The sequence below is a fragment of the Haemaphysalis longicornis genome, unplaced genomic scaffold (genome assembly GCF_048455015.1).
Source record: "Haemaphysalis longicornis isolate Haplotype H1 unplaced genomic scaffold, Haemaphysalis longicornis Haplotype H1 scaffold_7, whole genome shotgun sequence".
Classification (NCBI taxonomy): domain Eukaryota; kingdom Metazoa; phylum Arthropoda; class Arachnida; order Ixodida; family Ixodidae; genus Haemaphysalis; species Haemaphysalis longicornis.
Genome location: NW_027526422.1, coordinates 75,883,245 through 75,897,618, shown reverse-complemented (window position 1 = coordinate 75,897,618; position 14,374 = coordinate 75,883,245). Strand labels below are relative to the sequence as shown.

General features: G+C 48.0%; 1 protein-coding gene across 1 annotated transcript in view; it reads left to right on the top strand.

The window, feature by feature from the left end:
• The window catches only part of LOC144146363 (phospholipid-transporting ATPase ABCA3-like), a 143,586-nt gene that overhangs the window by 18,352 nt on the left and 110,860 nt on the right, over window positions 1-14,374 (top strand). Inside the window, exons 4-5 of the mRNA XM_077678321.1 lie at window positions 3,293-3,484; window positions 8,144-8,322. Of these exons, the coding sequence (XP_077534447.1) occupies window positions 3,293-3,484; window positions 8,144-8,322 (371 nt within the window). The remainder of the gene's footprint in view (window positions 1-3,292; window positions 3,485-8,143; window positions 8,323-14,374) is intronic.

The window sequence follows — 14,374 nt, the reverse complement described above, 5'->3', positions numbered from 1 at the left end:
GTGGCCACCTCGTTGACGCCCATGGTGTTCGTCTTGACCCGGAAAAGGTCGCGCTGTAGAGCGCTTTCCCCAATCGCGGTTGACCAAAGACGTTCGCAGCTGGGTCGGCCTGTGCCCGTACTTTCACCGATTTATCCAGGCTTTCGATCCCATTCGCCGTCCCCTCAACGAGCTTCTTCAGAAAGACGCCACTTTTTCTTGGGGCCCTCAGCAAGTACACGCCTTCTCCACCTTGGTTTCCCTGCTCACATAGGCGTCAATTGTAGGGCACTTTGACCCATCGGCTCTAACGCAGGTGTGCACAGACGTACGCGACTATGGAATAGGTGCAGTCTTGGCTCAGCAACAAGATGATAGTGAACGTATTATTGCTTACTCGAGGCGCCTGCTATCCACACATGACCGCAATTATTCCATAACATAGCGCCAGAGCCTTGCTCTTTTATGGCCACTTGCAAATTTCAACCCTACATCTACGGCCATCATCTCTCCGTTGTGACAGATCACCACGTCCTATGCTGGCTCTCTTCGTTGAAGAACCCCACCATGCGACTTGGCCGCTGGGCTTTGAGCCTGAAGAATATACCTCCTCTGTCACCTGTATATAAGTCTGAACGTCTACACCTATATGCCGACGGCCCCTCCCGGATCCCCGTCGACCCGCCTGACCTCTCTCCATCTGATTACGATACGGGCGTCCTAGCCATATCATATCTACTACGCGCAGGTCACGAGCAACGCCGTGACAATCCGTTGCGAGGAATAATACAAAGCATTGACTCTGCAAAGCCCGACCCCTCACTCCACGCCTTCTCGGTACGGGATGGTGTACTCTACCGCCGCAACTTTCACTGTCAACTTTCCGCCTTGTTGCTGGTAATTATCGAGCACCGGCGGTTATCCGTACTACACCAGCTCTCACGTGCCAACAGCGGGTCATCTCGGCTTGACTTGTAGCTATGACCGAGCACGATGTCACTTTAACAGGCCCGGTCTCTACCACTCAGTGCGACGATACGTGAGGGCATGTTGTAACCCTTGCCCGCGGAGAAAGACACCACCCGTACTACGAGCTGGCCCTCTTCAACCACTACATATTCTGACTGAGCCCTTCTATCGTGTCGGCGACGACCTACTCGGCCCTTTCCCTCAATCTACATCGGCCAAGAAGTAGATTGCGGTCCCTACAGACTATGCTGCACGTTTCGCCATCCCTCGGGCCATTCCTACCTGTTGTGCGACTCACGTCGCCGATTTTCTTTTCCATGACGTCATTTTACAGCACTGTGCTCCTCGTCAACTCTTTACCCACCGAGGCCGGTCTTTCTTGCGCAAGTTCTTGAGGGCATCACTCGTTCTTGTTCCACCACACGCCAACTTTCCACGACTTGCCATCCTGAGACAAATGGGCTTACTGAACGGCTCAATCACACCCTCACTGATATGCTATGTACGTGTCAGCTGACCCTCGGAATTGGGAAAATGCATAGCAGTGCGTAACCTTGGGATAAAACTCGTCCCGCCACGACAGAACGCGATTCTTCCCTTTCCCTCTCGTCTATGGACGGCAACCCGCGTTGCCGATGGGCACCCTGCTTCCTTGCTTCCCAAAGCAAACAATATTACGCCCATGACGCTATCACACGGGCCCAATTCGCACGGCAGGTCGCCCGAGCTAAACTCTCAGAATCCCAAACCACCCAAAAGACCCGTTACGATCGCCGTTACCGCAGCGTCAGCTATGCTCCTAGAGCCCTAGTCCTCCTGTGGTCACCTTGTCGCCGACCATGGTTGCCCAGAAAACTGCTTTCATGCTACACTAAACCATACCGTCTGCTAGGCCAGGTCACTGACGTGACGTACAGAATTTCTGCTTTCCTCAGAGTGTCATCCTGAGACCATATCCCCCCGAAATGGATATCGTCTACGTCACCCATATTAAGTCATACAACCCACGAAGTCTCCTGTCACCTACGCAACACCGGGGCGGTCTTTTCCTGCGGTGGGTTGTGTTCCATGCCGTTTGGTCAGGATGAGCGCTTACTTTTGAGGGATGAAGATGAAGCAGGATAGCGGCTGATGCTGGAGAAGTACAAAAGACGACGTTCGCTATCCAGTGCTGTCACTGTGACTTCCCTTTCTGCAGCTTGTGTAAATAACCTGCAAATACGTCTGAATACACAACCACACTTTGGCTAACCTTGTAACAATAGTACGAGGAGGGGGCCAGTTGGATGACTTTACTGGTATTACCTTTATTCCACATTGGGCGCAAAAATTGCGAAGTAATCTTTAAAGGAGCCCTGAAGACACAAGCTTGCGTTATTTGAAAGATTTTTTGTTTTATAGTGCCCCCCCCGAGCTTGTCCAAATGACGATGCTTTATTCATCGAGAAAGTAATTAATTTAGGTTAGAATTTTGATTTTCCGCTAAATCGCGCCTTTTCGTGGTCTGCGATGACATCAGAAGGCCTTGTTTACCGTTAGTTAACCTAGATGGTGCCACGACACCGCGGCAAGCCGTTTTCTGCCTTTTGTTTGTTTGTGAACTTATTTGTACCTGCTTTGTTTTGTTCATCGAGACAATCGTTTCGTGAAACATGGTGCTCTCTCGACAAATACGGTCACGTAAGACATCGTCGCTTGCGTCAATGGGCCCGTGTCGTCTGAAACAACCCCAAAGCCCCGCAGTCCTGTGCAGCTAAACCAATCATAGTGCGTGCAGTAACAACAGCAGTACGCGCCGGTACTTCTATGTTTACGTGTGCTTCCGTAACTTCCACTGTTTGTCCCACCATTCTTAGGGCTTTAAAAAGAATGTGCCTTAACTTTATGCGCAACTTGTTCGTTCGGCAAACTTATAAGCTCTGCCTAATCCACGTTTGCTTTTTCCGCCCTCCGCCAATTCCAGAGCTGTCTGGTATGTTATCATAGGTTCTGTTGCGGGAAATGAGCTAATGGGTATAATGGCCATTCCCTTTTTTACTAATCATGTAGGTTATTTGAGCGAAGTGGTGTCAGTACGATTCTAACGAGGCAATCTTTTGGATGAACCAAACTTGTGTTTTCTCTTCATGCCTCCTTTAGTTATAAGCGTATGTTTCGGGGCGCTTGGTGTTGACGATACCGACTACCAATGGCAACGAATCCAAGTCGCAGGCTGGAGGTGGAATCCCGTTCAGCAGCAGTGTAACGAATTTAGGCAACATTGTAGCAGCTCTGAAATGTCGAGAGCAAACTGCCATAGAAACGCATGTGGTGTCTCTTCAGCACGTTGTTCCATGTTGTGCAGGCTGGGTCGGCCTCATTGTTGGTGTCGTGGCCATTTTCTTCGGAGCGAGTTTCGTCGGCATGGCGGAGGTCACGTCACTGTCCCACTACATCTTAGCGATGAGAGAGAGCAAACTTCTATGTGGTGTGTTGCCTCACACGGGCTTCTACAGCGTTCTCAGGATCCTCTTTGTGGCCCGGGACTACGGCGGAGGTATGTGCACGGACCACGTCGCAATTTCTTCGTTGGGCGTTACGCACCACATTTTAAGCACTGACTGAGGTATGTGGGTGAGAGATTCCGCGTACGCGTAGAAAATGGAAGATGTCGCGTATTAGAAAGTATGAAACAAGAGACGGTATTTTCAGCGTCCGAGCCGCTGCATTGGAGTATAGAGCCAATGGCTTTATTGTGGTTGGTAGGGCCGAGCAGCAATGGTGACGAATTCGACCACAGGACAGCAAGAGAAGGACGCACATTTGATGCGACTACATGTGCTCCCAGGCGAAAGATGAAAGCAAATCCAGAAAAAAAGATACCCTGGGCGCCGCACACATCACAAAAGCACCCAGGAAGCCCCTGCTAGCCACTTGACTGAAATTAAAAGCACCATAATAAATGTATGGCGCGCGGGTTGGACTCCCGGCCGCGGCGGCTGCTTTTCTCATGGAGGCGAAAAGCGAGAACGTCGGTGAGTTTGAGATTTCGGCGCGCGTTAAAGATCCCCTAGGGTCAGAATTATTCCGGAGCCCTCCACTACGGCGCGCCTCATCGCCTGTGTAGCGTCCGCGCTTAAAAACTTACAGTCAATAAATAACAAATGTATCGGCGCATTCATATGACATTAAACAATAAAACGAATAATAGCTGTGCTTCAAGGAAACACCCAGCTGGCACTAGCCCGCATAAAAAAATGCACTGACGATTACGATACTCCTTAACGCGAAATTTGCGCGCAGCGAAAACTGCAGTCTTCTAGGTCACGGCGCATATCGGCTGCGTCTCACGAAGTGATCACGTGAACAGCGAACGCGCGGTGGCGCGCGCTGCTCTGCCATTGTCTTGCAGCGCGTCCCTGCCACCGGCGAACCTGTTGTTGCAAACCGTGTTTGAACCTCCCGCGCACATGTTACGTGTTCCATGTGATTGGAGTGCGGAGGAGCGTCTCGGGGAAGTGCTGGGGGAGGGCGCGCCTTGTAGGCGGCGTTGCTTCTTGGCGGCGACGCTTGGCGAAACTATGAGGGGGAGGCAGTGAGAGAGATGACGGTATTGCCGTGCGGGCCGCCCTCCCCCTGCACACTTTGGCCAGGCGCTCCTCTCTCTTTTCTTTCTGCCTTCGTTGCTTCGTTCGCTCAATTGGTTCCGCAGACGCCGACGGAAGCCTACGCTGCCGCGGAACCCAGGTACCGGGCACCAAAGTGCGTCGCCCTAAAATGAGCCGCATATTGCGACAATGGGGCACTGGATACGCAATGCATGCCAAAGCCTTCGAAATGGCCGTGGAGAACAGGTATAGGACACATAGAAGTAATTATTGTATCTACTACGCTGAAACTATAAAAAATGAGGGGCTAGTTATTTGAGCACAGAAACAAACTCCAGCAGACTTGCACGCTGTATATAGCGTAAGGGAAGCAGGCTCATATAAAACGGAACTTATTCCGCATCCTTTAAAAGCACTGCTATTTCTTAAAACGCCCACAATATTTGTACTTGGCGTTGGCTCCCAACGCCATTCCCTACTGCATTGCATCCCGGGGGAACATATAAAGTAGCCGTTTCATTTCTGTGCAACAATCACCAACCCGTCTCGGATCACTGCTTCTAGACCGTACTGAGGAAAGCGCCGCGATTATTTATACGCTTGTGGTCACAAACCTGGAAAAACTCAGCCCCCCCGATTATACTGTACTAAAACTGCAAATAACCTCAGCTCATTTAGCAATTCAATCACGGTTCACTCTAAAATTTAAATTCACATAGTCACTTCGGCCTATAACTACTACCAAAATGTGGAACCGATTGACGCAAACTAAATGCTATATTTCGGTCGTCCAGCACAACGTTTCTACCAACAAGTATACTAGAATCTCCATCTTTTTGAAGTTGTTAGATCATATTCAGTGCACTTTTGCTTTAATCTAGTGTGTTGTATTGTACACCCGCATATGATATATGTTTCAGTTCTGTTCCTGCTGTTGTACAAACGTTCAAATTTTCTTTCTCTCTAAGAGATCTTTCTTGCATTATAAGTGCCTTTGAACGTACTTCTCAATATTTCATATGTAAACTTCCATCGGCAAAAATACTTTGTGTGCACACATACATTCATGAACAAATGAAATGTGAACAGCGGCACGCATGGCCGAAGATACTGGAGCCCTCACCTGGCAGCGGCCGGGGAAAAGAAACGGACATGCGCAGTAGAGGTTTCGGGAGCGAGGGTGCGTGTCTCACTGTGATATGGTGGCCTGTTCTCGCTCCCACGCGTGGCTTGTCGCCATGGCGCAAGAGCGCTGAAAACGATTCCGTTAGCCATCGAGTTTCATGGAACGGCGGAAAAGTTGGCTCTGGCTGCAAAAAAAGCAACAATATTACTATACAAGGTTCATCAAATTTGTTTTGTTATTATAGCATTGAACCTCCCAAAAAGATTAATTTGTCAGTTATTATGTAGATGCTTCATGCACAATGAACAAGCAAAAAAGGTTACTCCTTTTTGTTGATTTTGGCTTCGAGACAAGAAAGAAGCCATATGTCTAGCTAAGCCAAGTAGGCGAGGAACGTCGCTAGCGGCAATGGCGCCGCCCACGGCGGTACGCGACTGCAGCGACGGATTTCCCTCTAGTATATATTAGTATGACACTCTATGCTGTTGCTGTTACCAATGCGTCGCCAGATAACTGCGGGCACTGCATACTCCGGGCACACGAGCGCACACTCCCGGTCTGTGCCGGCGTCATATTGCCGACATATCTTAGCATGTGTGGTGCAGTAACTTGATCAAACAACGATGGACACCTGGCTCCCGTCCAAAACCGTTTTTTAGTGCTGCGGGCTCGGTTTCTACAAGCAGTGAGGTGGTGCGAAAAAAAAAAAAAAAAACGGGACGCGGATATTATTGTACAACGGCAAGTGGCCTGTAGAATGGTTTGGAGCTGCCTAACTTTTTAATTTTAGGAATATTAGGATTCTGTTAGTAACTATCCCAAACCATAGATTGATTGCAGTCAATCTATATCATAAGAGACAAATTCTGGTGGAATATTTTTTTCTCCAAGCACCGAACGTACGAAGTGACACTGCCATCCGTCAAACAAAAGCTCAGCCATGATTGCGTCAAACGAAGGCGTGTTCTTGGCAACCAGCCAATGCTCACTTCCCGAGCCACTGCACCACGAAAGCGAAACATTGCAGTGCCATCAGAGGTTTGGCGGCATGCATATTTTGCATCCATTTCTGGGCGCTGGTTTTCTTAAAGAAAGCGTTATAAACTCAGCAGTATGACTGTCACGCGTCTCACGTGGCAGAGAAATGAGGCACGGATTGAGGCATTCGGCCACCACGTTGGATCGATGGCGGCGGTTGCCGCAGCACGGTTAGTGAGTCCTCGCGCCACTGCGTTCGCCGTCTCGTTGTGGTTTGCGTACCCTCTTTCTGATACGTCTTCGCCCCAGTGTGCTGGGAACCATTTGATCGCCACGCGGCGGCTATCGATTTTTGTCACTCTCAGCATCTGCACGGCTTCGCTGTTCACTCTTCCCTGGCGTAGTTGCGTACTGCTGTTCGGGAGTCGCTCAGTACGGTCGTGCACTCGGTGTCGGCGATGGCCAGGGCGGCGGCCACTAAATTTATTCGGACTGGTAAAGAAAACCTGCGAAATAAGAAAAATAGCGCGTGACGGCGCTTCCGCGCGCATTGTAAAGCAGCGTCCCCAAAGAAGCTGATTGAAAGCAACTGCGTCGCGTGTTACCCGCCCGAAGAGACAGCGCATCACCTTGATAATGGCATGCATGGAAGGAGCAGCAACAGCAAGATTCGCGGGGCGCGTGTGCAGATAAGGCACGAACTCGGTAGTGATTTCTTCTTACTTTCTTTTGTTCATATTTGTTTATTTTGTTTATTTGTTTATTTGTTTTTGTTTATTTTGTTTATTTTGTCTTTTCTTTATTTTGTTTATACAGAGGCACCCTGTTTGAGGGCGTTGCTTTACAATTGATTGATTGATTGATTGTAGGGTTTAACGCGCCGACGCGCGGGGGCACAGTGCGGGGGCACAATGCGCGCGGGGGCGCCGTCACGTGGTATTTTTCATATTTTGCGGGTTTTCTTTATCAGTCAGAATAAATCTGTATGCAATTAGTTCGTCGCTGAAAACACCGCATAAGTCTCATTAACGAAAAAAATACTGTCCGCTTCTCCACAGTACTGCAAACACTATCCACTAGGTTTTCTTCGAGCTACGCCATTACTCTTTTTTGAAATCTTGGTGCATAATAGCTGGGACACCATGTATATATGCACGCATGTGTATAAATGTAAATGTATGCATGTATGCATGTCAGTCGGTATGTATTTATGTATGTGTGTATATACCTGCATGGGCAGTGAAAAGTACACGAAGATTGATTTCGGAAAGTGAGAATTTTTCTGAGCTGTGAGCTGAGAGGTTGAGTGTCAGGGTGGTTTCCAATTTAGAAAGGCTTGCTTAAAAGTCATTCAAAGGCTGATGGCCACGCACGTTGCGGTTAAATAAGCCGAAACTTAGAATTCCGTACTACGACTGCTCTTCATTTGCACGGGTACGCATTTATGGATAAGCATTCTCTGAAAATTCTAGGAAAATAACACAATATCCTGTCGTTCTTATAGGGGAAGCTGGATGGTCGCTTGTAAGCACAAAGGTCCTGGAGAAAGACAACGTGACCATTCTGGAAATCTGGGGAGTGATGCTCGTTGTCGACGTCGTCATGTTGTTCATGGCCTGGTATCTCCCGAAGGTGCTGCCCTGGGCCTCCAGCAACCCGCAGAGTCCAATATTTTGCCTCAAGGTGAGGAATGGAGAAAGACTTACAATGACCAATTTCCCAAGCATAGCAACAGCGTGTTAAAGTAACCGCGAAGTTGACTACTTACGTTACCACATGCATTGATAAAATAAAGATGAATATTATTTTTAATATTACTTTGCGGCAATAAAATGAGTTCTAATTGCCATATAGGGCCCTAATGAACAAGTGCTTGTTAATTCACTTTTTAATTAGGGTAGTTTGGCGTGTGAGTGTAATGTGGAAATTGTTGAGGATTATTAGTCGACCCGATACCCAGCGTTAGATTTGCGAAAATGCGATTGCACGCAGAACAATCAGCTGAATACATCAGTCATTAGGGCTCACGCATCTAGAGCTCGGCGGCTGCAAAGTGCAGCAAGACTAGAGTGAACTACAAATATAGAGTGCTTCAAACAGGCCTTAAAATATGAGACAAAAAAAAGGGGTCAAACCGTTTAGGGGCGCTGCGAACGTTACCCCTCCATCGTGGCGTAGCGGATACAGTACTGGGCTTCTTCGCAAAAAACTCGGGTTCAAATCCCGGATGGGTCCATCGTATTGTTTTTACATAAAGCCTACCTATGTATACGAAAACGCCTAAAATGCACCGAGATAATGCTGTGCACTAAAGCATTGGGTTGGTTTTTGTTTTATTTATTCATTTAAGTACTCTCAGGGCCAGAGGCATTAGAGAGGGGAGTGGGTTACAATAGTTACAAACATATTACAAAACAGAGCAGATAAATAATAAACAGAAACAAAACCAGGAAAATGCAATATTCTTCAATGCTTCTGATTATACAATGTTAGCTAAAGCAGTTTGAAAAAGTTGGTGGTCCGAAATTGTTGCCGTCAGTGCGGGTAGGTGGTTCCATTCTTGTGATGTACGCGGTATGAATGACTGCGAAAAGGTATTAGTTCTGCAGGACGGCAAGCCGACTTTATGGACATGATTAATGCGAGCTGAAATGTACCGAGGAGGCAGAATGAGTTCGTCGTGTAGCTGGCTGTGATAAAAAAGCTTAGTGGAGGGGATGGATGGCCATTTTAAAAAAAGCGCAACACATACTAACGCAGAGGCTATGAACGGGCCGAAATTACTTCTGCAGCTTCCCTGACTACTTAGGAGCACCGACCAGTGGGCAAGTTGGTAAGGAGGCACAGTGACTAAAAGCACAGAAAAACGCAAGACAAATAGAGGAACTACACAGGACGAGCGCTTACTAACAACTGAATTTCAATGAAAGCAAAAGCGGAAAATTTCGACACAGCGCACCCTTCCGACGCATAGTATATACGCGCAAACCAACGTCATTAAACAGCAGCAATCGAGGCTGAATCAGAAATCACACATGCGCAACAACAGTTAGCCAGCGGTCCGCGCAAATGTCGGCAGATCGATAGCTGCATGACCAAACATTGTGAAGCCAAGAGATTCACCGCCTATTTAATGGAAGCTATCTTCAAGATAGGCGAATTCCTCATTAAGTAGGGAGACATTCTATCGAACCACTGCATCGTACTGTATCAGACATCTATCGGAGCAATGTAGGAAGCATGCTTGGGTTCCTCTGCTGGAACCAGACTGAAGTTCTATTTAGGCACTTTCAGCAACGTACTCGAGAGGTGGCGGAGGCGCACATCATCTTTTTGTACAATAAAAACGGAACTTGCGTCAGCGCTTCCTTTGTGTCCCTCCTACCACAAATAGAAGGCTTCAACTACCCGAGACTCAAGCAATATCACACATCTCAGAACGAGGAGCAAGTGGGCTGGTTGGTGCAAGTTCAAAAATGTAAGAAACAGCGCAAGGGACAGGACGTAGAGTAGAAGACAAACACGGGGTGCTGACTAACAAGCAAGATTTACTGCTTGCAGGCGGCTTACATACACATCGACAAAGCAATGGAAAGGGAAAAAAGGAAATTACAGATAGCAAGGGAGGAGGAAATTACACAAGTTATTGTCACATAATCATTGATAAGTAAGGCCCAGTTATACATTTGAAAGATCCGCGATTTCATTTTCATACAGAAGCAGGGAAGGTTCGCTTACACGTTTATCGCCCCTCTCACTTATGCAAAAGTCTTCGAAAATTTCACGTGTGCGTTTGTTTGCATGTCTTCGAATATTACGACACTGATCAAATTTTGGTTGGCACTTACTCTGGTGACAGTGCGGAGCTATGGACCGCTGACATTCGATTTTAGTGAATTTGCATGCTCCTGGAGCCGTAGATTAATACATCTTCCCGTCTGACTCACATAGCTCCGCTTGCAATCCAGGGGGATTTCGTAAAAGACGTTCTGACGGCAGCCTACGTACTTCTTTTTGTGTTTAATCTTACGTGGGTTGTGCTTTCTGCCTACCTTATTCACCATCGCACAGAGCTTGCTTAGTTTGTTGGGGCGGACATAAGAACTTTTGCGCCCCCTCTTTCGGCAATCTTCTTAACTTTGTGCGATACCTGGTGCACGTAAGGAATGACGGTTGTACGGCGTTTTGAGTGCTCATTTTCTTCGTTAAGTAACGGCTTGTTCTGTTTTTGTTTCCGGAGATCCCGTAACAGGGATTCTGCAGTGCTGGATAAAAACGGAGGCTGAAAACCCACTGCTTCTAGTCTGCCCATTTTGGCGTCAAAACGTTATTGGGCTGAGTGCCCGCAAGACCTGGTTAATGCCGATTTCAAACCACCCTCAGACCCCAGCTATAGACAGCCATCTCTTTCACTGGTTCGAAGCTAGGCACAGCCTCACTAGGTGATAGTGACAAAAACGCAACCGGAAGCTTAAGCTCCGCATCGAAAAACTGATGGCGGAGGCAGAGGCCAAAGCCACGAAGCTCTGCCAGCAGAACTGGCTTGGAAAGTGTTATGAGCTCCGAGGCACTCTAACCACATCCAAAGCCTGGCGTCTCTTCTGATACCTCATCGACCCGACAAAAAGCACAGCAGAAACTAGTAAAATCATGCAGACAATCATTTATCAATTTCCGGGAACCACAGACGATTTGCTTCGCACTCTCCAATCCCGCTGCATACCCAGTTCACTCCATTTTCACGCACCACATTACAATGGCGCCCACAACACTCACCTCGATCGCGCAATCACCGAGGCAGAGGTTAGGGCAGCCCTTGCAAAAATCTGGAAGTACAGTCGGCCAAATCTTTAACTGGCGCGTGCGCGAGCGGCGACTTTTCTGTGCGTCAGCGCCATATGACGGAGCCAAGTTGCAAACTCTTTGAGGCTAAGCGCATGCCTAGTAAGCCGCGCTAAGTTGTGCCCATCGTCTGCTAGGCTGTGCCTTCCTTAGCGCGTCACCCCTTATGAGCGCACTGCAAACGATCCAGGCAGCGTGATAAAGCGAATGGGTTTGCTCTTATTTTATTTTCCCAAGATCAACGATGCAGCAATAAATCGAGTAAATTTCAAGATACGCCGAACACGCTCACTCATGAGAGAAGCTGAAGAATAGGGTTTGTTCATTATTTACTTTGTGACGTAAACGCTTTCGCTTGTGTATTAAGGGCAGTTATCACTCGTATGCACGCATGATATCGTCAACGTGGCTGCGAGACTATAAGGCCGCTGTGAACCTATGATCAGTGAAGGTGCTCTGAAGGTTGTGCTCGCAGCAGTTTTCGGCAGTCCCCAAAATGACACCCCGAATACCTCAAGCGAAAAGACTCCAAATTATAGGAATGTCAATGAGCGACTTATCACAGAAGAAAATCGCTCAAGCAACTGGAGTGGCTGAGGCTACAGTGGGAAGAATAATATGTGCCCACCGGGACGGAGGCCGGATTGCAGATGCTCCTCTCTGCCTCACCGAAAAAATAACCGAAGAAGAGGACTTACAGATTGTGAGTGACAATCCTGTGGGAGTGACAATACGTTCATAACAACGGGTGAGATAAGGGCTGTCCTTGGCCTAAATGTTTCTAATGAACTGATTAGGCAACGACTAAGAGAAGCAGGGATTAGAAACAGGATTGCTGCGCAGAAACCCCTACTCTCTGACAATGCCAGAGCAAAAAGACTCGTCTTCGCTCAAGAGCATCTCCAATGGACAGTTGATGACTGGCGTAACGTCGCGTTCACAGACGAAAGCAGTTTCTGCACCCAGTGGGACCAGACACAAAAAGTATACCGGCGAGTCGCTACAAGGTAAATCATTTTACTTTTGGCTTTCCACTCGGTGCCTTGTCGTCTTACATACCGTATTATTAGTTTTGCTAGCGACGCTGAATAATTTGCATTTAACACTGCTTTTTTAGGTATGATCCTCGTTACGTCCAGGACGTCAAAGCGAGTGGCAGAAGATCTGTGAAAGTGGGGGGGGGGTTGCCACGAAAGATGCCCTCGGGCGCCTACACCGTATTCATGGTCGGCTGTGCTCCGAAGGTTATATAGCAATCATAGATCATCAGCTGCTTCCTCATGTGCTGGATGGACCATACAGCGACGGAAATTTTCTGCTAATGCATGACCTTTCCCCAGTCCATACTGCACACAGAGTGGCAGCGCACCTCGAAAGCCTTGGTGTGATGACGCTCGATTGGCCGCCCAAGGGCGCGGACATGAATGTCCTGGAGAACGTTTGGGGAATTTTGAAATCGAACTTGTCAAAAATGGGCCTCCACACAGCAACTTCTGATGAGATGTGCGAAGTCATCAAAAGCCAGTGGGAAGTGCTGAAGGCTGACACCGACGTCGTTCCCGCACTGTACGACTCCCTTCTACGCCGCATGTCTGCCGTTTTAGAGCTTGGAAGCGACTTTCCCGCTACTGAAAGGCCTGTGCAAGCCGCATATTGCTACACACCTTCACTGTTATTTTTTGCGTATCAGCCAGTATGCAGCGCATGATCATTAAATGCTTTAAAAACGCATTTCGTGCTGTTTCATTCAGATGCAAACAACGTGATGCAATTTTTGCGACCGTAACGAAGAATAGTCATTACAATCCTGGCAGTAAATGTGTGAGTAAAGAAGAGTTTGCTAAGTAGCTACCCTCTTCGATAACATCCCAATGTCTGTCTTCCCTTTTGAGATATAGGGAGCTACATTTTGGTGACTGTTCCGAATTGCCGCGAGCACAACCTGAAGAGTAGCTTCACTGATTCGAGATTTCACAGCGAACTTACAGGTTGGTGCCCGTCCTGAAGCTATAAAATAGGCATCTGCAGAAAAAAAAACCGAAAGAAGAAATAAGTAACCCATGTTCTTCGGCTTATTTCATGATTGGGCGTGTTCGGCGTATCTTGAAATTTACCCGATTGATTGCTGCAACGTTAATCTTGCGAAAATAAAATAAGAGCAAACCCATTCGCTTTACCACGCTGCCTGGATCGTTCGCAGTGCGCTCATAAGGGGTGACGCGCTAAGGAAGGAACAGCCTAGCAGACGATTGGCACAACTGAGCGCGGCTTTCTGGGCATGCGCTTAGCCTCAAACAGCTTGCAACTTGGCTCCGTCATATGGCGCTGACGCACAGAAAAGTCGCCGCTCGAGGACGCCATTTAAAGATTTGGCCGACTGTACATATCACCAGGAATGGACCAAATCACCTACACAGCTCTGTCAAATCTTGACAGCTCCATCTGTGCACTCACGGGATACATGAACCATTGTTGGGAGAGGCACCATAGCCGCAACATGGTGTCACGTTTTGTGGCACGTCTCGACCAGCTCAGAAGAATGGACACGGGAGAATCGTTGGCACGTTCACCACAGCACACATTTATTATGCACAACTAAAACCCCTAAGCAAAATAAACAACAAAGCAAACAAAGAACTCAACCAAAGAAATTCCTAAATACTAATCCCTAACAAAAAAACCAAACCAAAAGTCACTTGAATGAAGTCCCTTAATAAAGCAAACCGTCCTAGTTCCAGTCTATACAACGTCCATGTTAACGATCCTAAGAACCATGGTCATATAATACCAATTCCCTAGCGGACGGGTCTACCGCTGTCTCCGGCGCTGACGTGTCGTACCCGTAGCGTGGCGGTGACACGCTGGTAGTCGTAGTTGTCCGCTGCCGCCGTGT